General features: G+C 40.7%; 1 protein-coding gene and 2 non-coding genes across 5 annotated transcripts in view; all 3 read left to right on the top strand.

Moving 5' to 3' along the window:
- The window catches only part of LOC136842773 (peptide methionine sulfoxide reductase MsrB-like), a 31,739-nt gene that overhangs the window by 15,079 nt on the left and 4,243 nt on the right, over positions 1 to 12,417 (top strand). The window contains exons 1-3 of one of the 3 annotated variants that reach the window (XM_067110593.1): positions 154 to 331; positions 2,026 to 2,138; positions 11,328 to 11,404. In XM_067110593.1, the coding sequence (XP_066966694.1) occupies positions 226 to 331; positions 2,026 to 2,138; positions 11,328 to 11,404 (296 nt within the window). In that variant the 5' untranslated portion in view covers positions 154 to 225. Of the gene's footprint in view, positions 1 to 153; positions 476 to 2,025; positions 2,139 to 11,327; positions 11,405 to 12,417 lie in introns of those variants that run through there. The other 2 variants (XM_067110595.1, XM_067110594.1) reach the window with 2 other exon arrangements.
- On the top strand, positions 6,549 to 6,654 carry LOC136843057 (U6 spliceosomal RNA). Its single transcript, XR_010854417.1, has one exon. It is a non-coding gene; the product is annotated as a U6 spliceosomal RNA (small nuclear RNA).
- Positions 8,155 to 8,273, top strand: LOC136843052 (5S ribosomal RNA). Its single transcript, XR_010854414.1, has one exon. It is a non-coding gene; the product is annotated as a 5S ribosomal RNA (ribosomal RNA).

Genomic DNA, 12,417 nt, shown 5'->3' with positions numbered 1-12,417 from the left:
ATGAACTTGCTTCTTTTCCAGCTTTCGCTGTGAATAATCGTGAATAATATGTCATATTTTACTAGAAACATGATGACGTAAAACTAGAGCTGCGGTGTACTCTATCACACCTAAAAAAGAATATCTGGCAATATTGCCCCAATGTTTTGATATGCGAAGGATGCTGGAGGTTGTGGCAACACTGATCGATTACTCCGGGAGAAGAAGAACAGAAATAGAGCGACGATGTCTGGCCCAGCGAGGTTGATTTTAAGAAATGTAGGGCGTTTAAATGGAGTGTTATACAAGGAGCAAAGCCGTGGTGTTGTAAGGCTCGTAATCAGTTCACAAGGTAACTTGGTGAAAGTGAGACAGTCCCGGTAAATAAATTTAAGAGGGTGTTAAGTAATGCTCACTCCCAGTCCGTTTGTGGGGGTTCCTTAGAGTTGTGGAGTTTTTGTGTGCGTCGTTTGAACGGTGAAAATTCCTTTCTAGGGTAAGACGTATAAGGATGATAGAAATCTTATATCACTTACTTTTATGGAATGTTCATGCTGATTGTAAACGTAACTTTGAAGTAGAGTTTATGACAGTGTTGATAACTGTGTGGAAATAGTAAGTACCTATGTAGGCTAGGGCAGGCTATACTGAATAGCCAGTTAGAAAGCTGGCCTTGTGACTGCACAAAAATATTTTAATGTTAATTAGGCCCCATTTCTCTCTCATCTGCAGGAACATATCTTTGCCAAGGTCTAAGCAGGCCAGTTTCTCAGTTGTCCATATGTAGCCTGTGTGGAAATCGGATTGCGTAGGCTTATTTTTCAGATTGATTTACCAGTCGGGTGGTTATCTATCTTATTTCTAATGAGGTTGTCTTTAAGGGTCACGCTCATCTCGAGACTGGTAGGTTTAAACCAGAATGGTCAACAGCACTAGACTATGTGGCACTGTATATATATTTATTATATATCAAGCTCTTAGGCAATTACTCTGAAGGGGTAATATTAACATGATATCACTCATAATGCAGGCTAGCATCGTACAAGACTCGGGGTGTCTTATCCGTAGTAGTCCCCCCAAGAAATGTACAGTATTGTAACCTTCTGTACTTTGTTTCCTTACAGTTATTATTCTGCCAGATGCTTGCTCAGATTTTGGACAATCTTTTTCTTTGTCTATAAGGGGAAAATTTGCTCATTGATATGTTATGCATGATGCCTCATGCATTCTCCCACAAAGTACATTTGAATGAGGCTACTTCTATAAAAATTATACGTGTGAGGAACCCAGCTTCATCTAGGACAGAGTGTCATATCTGCACAGAGGAGGCTTAACCTTATCTGGACCATATTTTCTTTCTGTGAAAAGAAGTCAAATGCCCTCCTCCCAACTTGTACAGCCTTATCTATAAAGAAAAGTAGTAGATTGTGGTCCAAGGAAGAATTCCAATATTACTGCTGTTAATAATCCTTAGTGCCAATTGAATGTCTTTTATTGTTGTTGTTTTATCATCAAATTGCAACTGGACTACAGATTTAATCTCAAGATTAAATGAACACTCCTGCCAGTATAGGATGAGAAAAGTTATATTTTCTCAACCTGTTGAATTTTTTGTTAGACAAAAATACAGTATAGTACAGGTGCTTTGTGGCTGACATTTGTGAAGTAGTGTGCAATTTGAGTGCTATTTAGTTTAATTTACTGTTTTGAGGTAATTTTTATGTATTGCATATTGTAAAAAATCCTTTTTTGTACATTTTTGTATAGTACTTGTTAATGCTAAAATACGGTTGTTGTAATTTAAGTAATAGAAAGTACAATGTATGGGACTTCTTGAAAAGTACCCCTATGTGATTAATATCCATGTTGTGTAAGCAGTGCTTTGTATAGTTTAGAAGACAAACAGTCTTTTTGTAAAATTTGTTTATGCTGTTATTTTTGCAGCTTCATTTGCAGATGCATTGAAAACAATGAAATGTCTTATCAGTGATGTGTCAGGATTTCATAACTATGCTTATTTCTTTTTTCCCCCCTTTATTTTTGCAGTAAGACTCATGTCATCTGCCAAGAAAGATTTCAAGAGCATGACTGCCCAAGATTGGCAGAAAGAATTAAGTCCAGAACAGTATTATGTGGCAAGAGAGGGAGGAACTGAGCCTGTAAGTAAAGTTTGTCATCATTTTATTCTTAAAGAACAGTATAAAAAGACATCATGTTGCTAATTTTTGTAAAATATCTGATTAACAAAGTTAAGTGCAGTTTGGTCAGATAGAAACGACAGTAAATAAGTCACTGGATAAAAGTGCCATAAAGTAGCACTGCAATTTCTCTTAGGTGTGTGAGTATCGTGAACTGTCAAGCTGTTGGAAAGACTGCTCCAGGATTACATTTATTTCATTTGTTTATGCAACGAGCAGACTTATTTATTATACCCTGTGTTTATTGCATTTCATTTGAAGCACAACTGCTAAACCAAGCATTGAGAATTATTCTTCAGAAGAGTTTGGTTAGTCTTCTGTGTGATTATTTCACTGCTTGTGAGAACCCATTCTCTCTGTGTCGTATAACATTTCTTAATTTAGCTTATGACTGCTCCCCATATTTTTTGTATCATTGCATTTAGTGTTTTCTTTATTTGTTCTCATGTACAGTGTTCTAGAATGTTTTTACTCCTCACTATATTCCCTGCATTTCCTCAAATGTTAATTTTTCACATTTGTACATAATTACTGGTAGACCCTGTAAGCATTTTACAGTTATAAGTATATGCAGTCCATGATTAATGTAAGGGCTTTCATACCTAAATCAGATTTTCCCCATTCTGTTCAATTCTGTGCATCATTTAAGAACACAAACTAAAGGGAAGACTTTAGTAGTGAATTATCTGTCAGCTTTTGAGCAAATATGCTGTACTATGAAAAGTGAATTACTTATGAATATGGAAAATAATTAAAGGTGAACAATGTGTAATTTTATTAAGTGTGGAATTATTATCTGAGAAATTTTGGGAAAACTAAGTAATGATGATGTAGTATGTACAAGACAGAATTACGTAAGATAAGAAAGGATTAATAATGAGGTAGGCTTTCACATAGGAATAGTCATGTCCAGTACAGGTTCTCTTGAGTTGGAATATAGTGAAAGGCTTATAAAGGCAAGTCAGACATTGGGCAAGCTGAATAGAATTTGGAAATCAAATAAGCTGAAATTAAACTCAAATAAGATTTTACATAAAGTCTATTGCTGTAAGAACATGAATCGTGGTACAGTAGGACAGTGAAACTACTATATATCTAAAAGAAATTTTTATTTCAAAGTACAATTTTAAGAAGAATCATATGAGCCAGATGGTAGGACAGAATGAGAAATGATACCAGAGAGGAAATTCCACTTATGCATGAGGCAGTGATGAAGAGGAGATTGAAATGGCTTGGAAACATCGTTCCCACAACCTTTGGAAAAAGGAGGCTGGAGATGAGAGGAGATTTGTAGAAGGCAAAGTGCAGGAAAATCTTGGGGTCCTTTGCGTCATATGTCATTAGAAGTGAAGATGATGAAGCTTTACTACTAGGTATATCTGGATGATAATGACTGACATCATACATAAATACTATTCAGAATTTTAATGAAAGCAAATTACAGTAATTTTTATCATTACTGTGATTCCAGAATAAAGCTTGATGAAAGAAAACTCTAAGCAGATGTGAGATTTTCCAACGGATCCACAGCCGCAATTTTTATTCATAGTACAGTATGTTCAAAGGTCTTGAGATTGATGTTGATAGGTGAGAAATTGAGGGGCAGGGATTAGGTAGGGGCTAGGTATGATTGGCAATCAAGCAGTGATTACAAGCTTATGCAGGAATCTTTGCATGATCAAACCATGATCCAATACTATAAGATATCAGGAGCTAAATTTTCAGTTATTATTTAATTAAACAGTCCATTCCAGTTTACATTCATGTTGAATTTACAAATGGTGATGCATGTAAGTACCAGCTGCAGAAACATATTGGCAATTTAAAGTTTTGTATTTGGATGCAGTTTTCCAAAAAAATTTGAGCTTTGCAGGCCTCAAAATGAGCTGTTTTGCATAAGAAAAACAAATTTGTTTGTTGTATGAAACCTCTTAATTTCTGGGATTTGTGTGTTGGGAATAACAGCTTAGAATGTAAAATTAAGTGATTTGTGGCAGTTAAGGGCCTTCAGGTGGCAGTCAGGACTTGCATGAGAGATTGATTTAGAAATACTGTAATTTGGTTCAATATCGAGGCTCAGCATTCAGCTAATGGTTCAATATTGAGGCTCAGCACTCGGCTAATCATGCCTCTGGGTTGTGTAAGCATAAGTAAAATGAGGTTCGTATTTATAGAACAGAAGTTTTAACTGAAATTATTTTCTGTCTTTTATGTGGAGTAGGTCATTTTACCCTTTTCGTTGATGATATATATTGAAGAATGTTTATGTGTGAGGAAAGAAATAGATTTTTTGTATGCATTTTTAAAAATTTTTATTTTTTGCAAATGTTTCTTAAGTCATTCTAACAGAATCTTGAGTATGTAACTTTTGACAGTTTCTGTTTTTTATGCACAAAGGACTTATAGTTATTTATCTTAAGTTTTATTTTTATGCAATTCAAAACCAGTACACATAATGCATAAAACTTGACAAATATAACAAAGTACTGTACATTAGTAATTTAAATTCCACTGTTTTAGGTTATACTACATTTATTAGGATGAAGGGACCTGTGAAGTCTTCAAGTTGAATTCAAGTATCTGTTGTAATACCACATTAATATTTGTTTTGTTCATGAGACTTACCTGTCAGATATATATATATATAGCTGTATTCTCCGAAGTCCGACAGAATTTCAAAATTCGCGGCACACGCAGTGGCCGGGCAGGTGGTTAGTACCCATTCCCGCCGCTGGGAGGCGGGTATCAGGAACCATTCCCATTTTCTATTCAGATTTTCTCTGTCGCCGGACTGTCAACACCTGTTGTCAGTTCCTCCGCCATTTGGATTTTGAAATTTGTTGTCACTTAAGTATTTTGGTTGTTTTTTGGTATTCGACTGGATCTGTGACTTGGCATACGCTCTTTGTGGACCGTTTTTTATTTTGCTTTTGACTTTTCTTATAATTAAGATGTCTTACCTCTAGCTATTGAGTCTGTAGCTTGGGTGAATGTAAGGTGAGGCTATCGAAGACTTTGATAGTTCCTCACACTTTATGTATGATATGTAAGGGTGTTCAATGCTCTATGATAATCGGTAATGAATGTGTGGGATTGTCTGAGGGTGAGTGGAAGAAATATGAAGCCTATATGCTTAAATTGGAGCGTGATAGGCTGAGAAATCTTCCTCTAGAGTGCATCCTTAGATGGCCAGTCAGGGTTTTCTCCTACTAGTAACCCTGTAGTAAATTTTAGTACTAACCCTGTAGTTTGTTGCTGCAGAAGGTAATTCCCTGGCTCTCGTGTTGGAGTCAATGCGTGCTCTTGAAACTAAAGTGAATGCAATTCAAACGCATAGTGTTAGTGCTAGTGCCCTAGTGTTGTGGAGGGGGCGTCAGATCGGCCCTATAATGCCTCTAGGCCTGGACCTCTGTCAAACTCCCAGGACCAGGGAGGGGGCATGTCGAAAGCCGCATGAGGGTTACGGGGCTTCCCACCGATCTGGCGTCCCTTCGGCAGGTCCTGATGACGCTACCCAGGCTGCCAGGGATCGTGCTCAGGCACGCATCCTGAAGGATTGCTTCTCGTCCTCCGACACGTCCTCCCCGCCTCGGGGTTGGAGCTCTCGGTTGGACTCTCGCCCTCTTAAGAGAAGCTTAGAGGAGAGGACGCTTCACGTCCTCTTCCTCTAGACGTTTGTACTCTTCCCCGAAAGTTGCGTGGATATTCCTCTGCAGAAGAGAATAAAGTGTTTTTCGAATGATGACGCTACTCGACCCCCCTGTCGCGCTAAGGCAAGGGCTAGAGCTTCTTCCCCTGTGGAAGGAAGTATACGTCTCTCGCCCCTTTCCTTCTCTCAGGTTCAGCCCTTCTCCCGAGAGAGTTGCTTCTCCAACGCGTAAGATTTTGTTGGGTTTGCAACAACAGCTGGATGCTCTCATGAACCTTTCAAGTTTCGAAACTGCCTGTTAAGAGGTACAGACTTTCACCTTCGTCTCCTGCTTCGTCTTCCTCGTCTGCTAGATGTTTTGGGGCTTCTCGTCTGTCGTCTAGAGAGAGTGTTTAGTGGCTTCCTATTCGTCTTCCCCGATTTGAGGTGTTGGACTTTTCTCTTGACTCGCGCCAGGAGCGCGTGTCTTGCTCTTCGTGCGCTTTCTCACGCTTCACGCCGCGCCTCACCTTGACGCTCGGGCGCGCGCTCTAGCAATGACGCCGCGCGCCACGCTGTGACTCTCTTCTAGTACTTGCCACGGAGCCTCTCACGCGTCACGCCATGACGCTCCGCGCTCGCTTCGCCGTATAGCTTCCAGTCTTGTGTTGACGCCGCTCCAGTTGTACATCATGTCACACAACTACCTGCTTCAACATCTGATGTCCTTCTTAATTTAGCCAGTACTTGCTTCGGCAGTACATATACTAAAATTGGAACGATACAGAGAAGATTAGCATGGCCCCTGCGCAAGGATGACACGCTAATCGTGAAGCGTTCCACATTTTTTATGTTTACTTTACGTACTCTAGTTGACGACTTCTTCGTTCGTGGGAGTTCCCGCCACGTATCGGCGAATCGGAACTACTTTCACCACTCACTCAAGACCCGCCAGCTGGGGAAGAACATCCTCTTTCGTCACAGCCTTTGGATGAAGAGAAACATCTTTCGTCTTCTTCTTCCTCTGATTATCAGACTCTGGCTTTTTTCTTAAGGATCTGTTTCTGAGACTTTTCAACCTTCGGCCTCTCTCTCCACCTTCGCAGTTGTCTTTATCTTAAGGGGAGCGTTTGACGAAAAAATCGGAAATCAAATTTTCTGGGATATTTTATATATGGCATCATACATATCCTGACTATCTTCTCAAAGTTTTATTTAAAAGTTCGCCATAGTTAGGAGTTATAAACAAAACAGTAACCCTATCATAGACAAAATTACATTTTTCGTATAATGTAATGATATTGTCAGTATATCGGTGGTAATTTCCTTTTAGTTATGAAATAATATCTAATGCGATCTATGGCAACCCTGTGGACCTAGTACGCATCAGCGAAAGACAGGAATGCCGCAGGGCAGTCAGTCAGTACTAAGTAGCAGCTCAGAGCTTGACTAAGTAAGACGTCGCGCTGCCCAACCTGAGCCGTGTTTTGACACTCGCTTCATTTAGCTTCATTTAGCGAAGTTATATTACTTTGCAAGTCTATTTTTTGGCTTTTCAATATGTCATAAAAACATCAAACTGTGTAACAACAAGCAAATAAATACACAGAGAAGCAAAAAATATCGTTTTTCTCAAAACTAAAGTTATCGACATTCAAACTGCATCTCCTTCATATCGAATGCACCGATCTCAATGATACAAAAAGTAAACGAAAGCTAAATAATTGCCTACAAACAAAGGGGCTTCCATGGAAGCAACACGAGATCCGCACCACGAGAGAGAGTTTTTTCCGAAGGAATGTCACTTCAAGAGAGGTAGCAAGTGACTCCTTTCATCTCCAGACTCCCTTAGCAACCAGGCTTCATTTTGCACAAGCCTGGAAAGAGTGAGGGGCAGACGTTTGGTCCCTCCTACTGTTAGAGAGAGGTTACTTGATTCCCTTCCTGTCTCCTCCTCCTTTGTTTTTTGTTTCCCAATTGCCTTCCTGTCAAACAGAAAATTCTGTTTGACCTGCTCGAACAGATGTTCGAGCGGAGAGCAGTGGAACAGGTCTTGGACTCGCAGTTCCTCGGGATTTTACTAAAGATTGTTTCTAGTCCCAAAACTTTCAGTAGGCTGGAGACCCGTCTTGGACGTCAACAGGTCGAACAACTTGGTCCAGAAGGAAAAGTTCAAGATGGAGACCTCGCAGTCAATACTAGGAGCCCTTCATCCCGGGGATTGGATGGTATCTTTGGATCTCCAAGATACTTATCTTCACGCCCCAATTCATCCACGTTCGATGAAGTATCTCAGGTTGTCTTGGGGGACTAGACGTACCAGTTCAGGGCTCTCTGCTTTGGACTCTGCACAACGGCCATACCACGTTGAAAGCACCGCTTCTCGTCCGATCAGCGAAGTTAAGCAACGTTGGGTCTGGTCAGTACTTGGATGGGTGACCGCCTGGGAACACCAGATGCTGTTGGCGTCACATTTTGCTCCGAGGGTGTTTACACTTCTCATGAAAAACGTTGCGATGCAGTTGCACCTGTCGCACGTCAGGATCTCACTCTACTTGGACGACTGGTTGATTCGGCTTCGTCGTCGGCCGAAGGTATCTGGAGGACCTTCAGTTGACTCTGCAACTCGTGAAGTCCCTGGGACTTCTGGTCTGTGGAAAAGTTGCAGCTGATCCCCTCACTGTCCATTGTGTCTGGGAATTCAGATGTATTCAGCGGCTTTTATAGCGTCTCCGTCGCAAGAACGGCAACTTCTATGTACGAAAAAGTCTCGGCCTTCTTGGAAAAGGAAACATGCTAGGTGAGGAATGAATGAGTCTGCTGGGGACCATTTCCTCGCTGGAGAAGTTTGTTTCACTGGGGAGTCTGCATCTCAGGCCTCTTCAGTTCTTTCTGTTGGAGAACTGGCAAAGCAAGGAAGACTTGAAAGAGGAATTGAGAATTCTTCCTTATATAAAGAGGATCTGTAGTGGTGGCTCGATCCAACGAAATTGCAGAAGGGATCTCCCTCAAGCTTCTGAACCCCGACCTAGTGTTGTTTTTCCGACGGGTCATCAACAGGTTGGGGGGCAACACTAGAGGGAGAGGAAGTGTTAGGAACCTGGAGAGAGGAACAGGTGTCCTGGCACATCAACTTCAAAGATTTGGCGGCTATCTTTTAGCTCTCCAATTCTTCGAGGTCCAAGTTTGCAATCGTGTAGTTCTAGCAAACTCGGACAATACAACTTGTTCCCTGTTCAGCCTTGCAAGAGAGATTATTCTTTGAGCCTATGCTCGCAACATTTCGATTCTCACAAGTTTTGTTGCAGGGGTCGAAAATGTTCGAGCAGACCTGCTCTGTTGGCGTCATCAACTCCTGCCGAAGGAATGAACCCTTCATCAGGAGGTTTGCCAAGATTTTTGGAAATTTTGGGGTCGCCATCTTGTGGATCTTTTCACGACCTCAAGAACAGCGAGGCTCCCTCTATAAAGCTCATCTGTACTCGACCCGGGGGCAGTTGCGATAGATGCTCTTCTCTGGGATTGGACGGGAATAGATGTTTACGCCTTTTCCCCCGTTCTAAATTCTGGGAGAAGTCATACGCAAGTTCGCGGCCTCACAAGGGACGAGGATGACTCTCATCCCCACGTTTTGGCCTTCGAACCACTGGTTCTCGGAGTTTCTCTTCTGGTTGGTAGACGTTCCGAGGACCCTTCCTATGAGAGCAGACCTGCTCATACAAACCCACTTCACGAGATATCTTTGAATCTCCCCGCTCTGAACCTGACTGCTTTCAGACTATCGAAACTTGGTCAGAGCGAAGGGTTTTTCTGGCCAGGTGGCACGGGCCATCGCTAGAGCCAGAAGTTCTTCATCTAAAGGATATATCTAGCGAAGTGAGCAACCTTCAAAGGTTGGTGTAGAAAGAAGGGCTTTTCCTCTTCCTCTATCACTGTGAGCCAGGTTGCGGATTTTCTCCTTTACTTAAGAGAAAAACTCGATATAGCAGTTCCGACTATCAAGTGTTATCGGAGCATGCTTTCGATTGTATTCAGACACAGAGGATTAGATTTGTCTGACAATAAGGACCTCCACGATCTTACGAGCTCTCTTTCAAGACGTCCAAGGTTCCTCAGCTAATTCCCCTGCTTGGAACTTGGATGTAGTGCTCAAGTTTTTGATGTTTAGTCCTTTTGAGCCTCTCCACTCTGCATCTCTTAAGGATGTTACTCGAAAACGGCAATCCTCACGGCTCTGGCGGCGAGGAGAGTGAGCGAAGTTCGAGGCCGTCATGTGGGCTTCAAGGAACACAATGCTGTCTATTCTTTAAGCCCTAAGTTCTTGGCTAAGAATGATAGGTCTTCTAACCCTTGGCCTAGACACTTTGAAATTAAAGGTTTAGCAGACCTTATTGGACAGGAACCTGAGGGAGTTCTATGTCCAGTTAGAGCTCTCAAGTACTACCTTAAAAGAACACAGGACACTCGTGGTCCCTGGATATTTTATGGTGTTCTGTGAGGCAACCAGTTAAACCTATGTCGAAGAATGCACTGGCATTCTTCATTAGGGACGTCATTAAGGACGCACACTCTAGTTGTGACGACTCCAACTTCAAGTTGTTGAGAGTTAACGCTCACGAGGTGAGGGCAGTTGCTACCTCCATGGCGTTCAAGAAAAATATGGTACTCAGTGACATTCTCAGTGCCACATTTTGGCGAAGTCAATTCGGTGTTTGCCTCACACTCTTGGCAAGATGTTTAGGTAGCATATGAAAATTGCTTTTCGCTGGGACCATACATTGCTGCTTCAGCAACCTTGGGGACAGGGGTAACTCTGATCCTATCCCCTTTTTAATTGTGTTTTTATGGTTGTTGGGTCGACTACTGGAGGCAGTCTTCCCAATCCTTTGCAAACTAACGCTTTAGGTGTTGGTTAGGTGGTTAGTAATGCTCTTTTGTCCTCTTTGTATGGTCTATGATCTAGTCACATTGTGGTCACGCCCCCATTGACAGATCATCTAGAAGTCGCCAGCTATATAGGTCACTACCTCGCTGGGGTCTCTAGTAAAGCAGAAGCAGACTAGAGTGACAGTAACCACTCAGTCAGCTACGCTATCAGATAAGGAACCAAAATAATTTTACCAATAATTGGTTTTTCCTAATTCTTGGCTGTCTCTACCCCCCTCCAAAGGTGGTATTCAGCTATATATATATCTGACAGGTAAGTCTCATGAACAAAATGATATTTTAATGATAAAATAAAGTTTGTTCATACTTACCTGGCAGATATATATATTCATATTGCCCTCCCTCCTCCCCTCAGGAGTCAGTGGCGTTAGAAAATCTGAATAGAAAATGGGAATGGTTCCTGATACCCGCCTCCCAGCGGCAGGAATGGGTACTAACCACCTGCCCGGCCACTGCGTGTGCCGCGAATTTTGAAATTCTGTCGGACTTCGGAGAATACAGCTATATATATATCTGACAGGTAAGTATGAACAAACTTTATTTTATCATTAAAATATCATATTGTACTTCCACAGCCATTTAGTGGAGCATATTACAACCACTTTCATGAGGGTGTCTACAAGTGTGTGTGCTGTGGTACAGAATTATTTAGGTAAGGATGACAAAACATATTCAAGTGGTATAACTCTTTATAGGGCTCAGTTACATGGAAATTAATGCATTGTAACTCTTCCCGTATGGTTATATTGGAAGTTGTTAATAATATTATTAATAGTAGTTACATTTCTTTTGCCTCTGAATTTATGGATTTGACTAGTACCGTGTACTATTTTTTGTCTGTGAAATTATTTCCATGTGGTATTTGTAATTTAATGAGTGCAGTACATTCATTATTTTTTACAAAAAAGGCTATTACAATTTTAGTATTTATACATACATTATTGTTTACGAAAAAAATGCCTTTACAATTACATTATCGAGTTACAGTCTAAAGCTCTCTCTCTCTCTCTCTCTCTCTCTCTCTCTCTCTCTGTCTCTCTCTCTCTCTCTCTCTCTCTCTCTCTCTCTCTCTCTCTCTCTCTCTCTCTCTCTCCATGGGGTGCGAATGTCTGGCAGTTTTCTTGGATTAATGATTTTTTTTGATAAATTGGAATTGATTTGGATAAGTCATATTACAGTTTTTTAGTGAAATAAATTTGCTTTCACTTGCTGTGTTTAATAGATTACTAACAGAATTTTTATTAAAGTACTTCTCATAATCAGCTTTTTAATACCTGCCTGTTCTTACCTTTTATTTTGTTTGGTTATTTCATGAAATATTGTGATGGACATATTTAAATTACTGAAGTACACTGGAAGTAATTTTTTTTTTATTTTAAGCTTCCTTTCTCTGTTGCACACATTGTATATTTGTAGACAATGATAATTCTATGAGTTTGTGTAATGCTTGATCTAATTTAGATTCATCTTTGAACTAATTCCTGAGAAGGGCAGATTAGAACACAAAGCCTACATGTTAGCTCAGTAGAATTATTGGCTATTCAGGAATTCGAGAGTTGCTGACATTGAGCACACAGCAGGTTTTCTTGTTTGTTATTCATTGAAGAAGAAGAATGAAAACAAAGTTGTAGCTTTCAAATGCCAATTGCATCCCAAAAAATAAAA

Source organism: Macrobrachium rosenbergii, chromosome 10 (assembly GCF_040412425.1).
Source record: "Macrobrachium rosenbergii isolate ZJJX-2024 chromosome 10, ASM4041242v1, whole genome shotgun sequence".
Lineage (NCBI taxonomy): Eukaryota > Metazoa > Arthropoda > Malacostraca > Decapoda > Palaemonidae > Macrobrachium > Macrobrachium rosenbergii.
The sequence above is the reverse complement of the archived record's forward strand: the minus strand, read 5'-3'. Positions and strand labels throughout refer to the sequence as shown.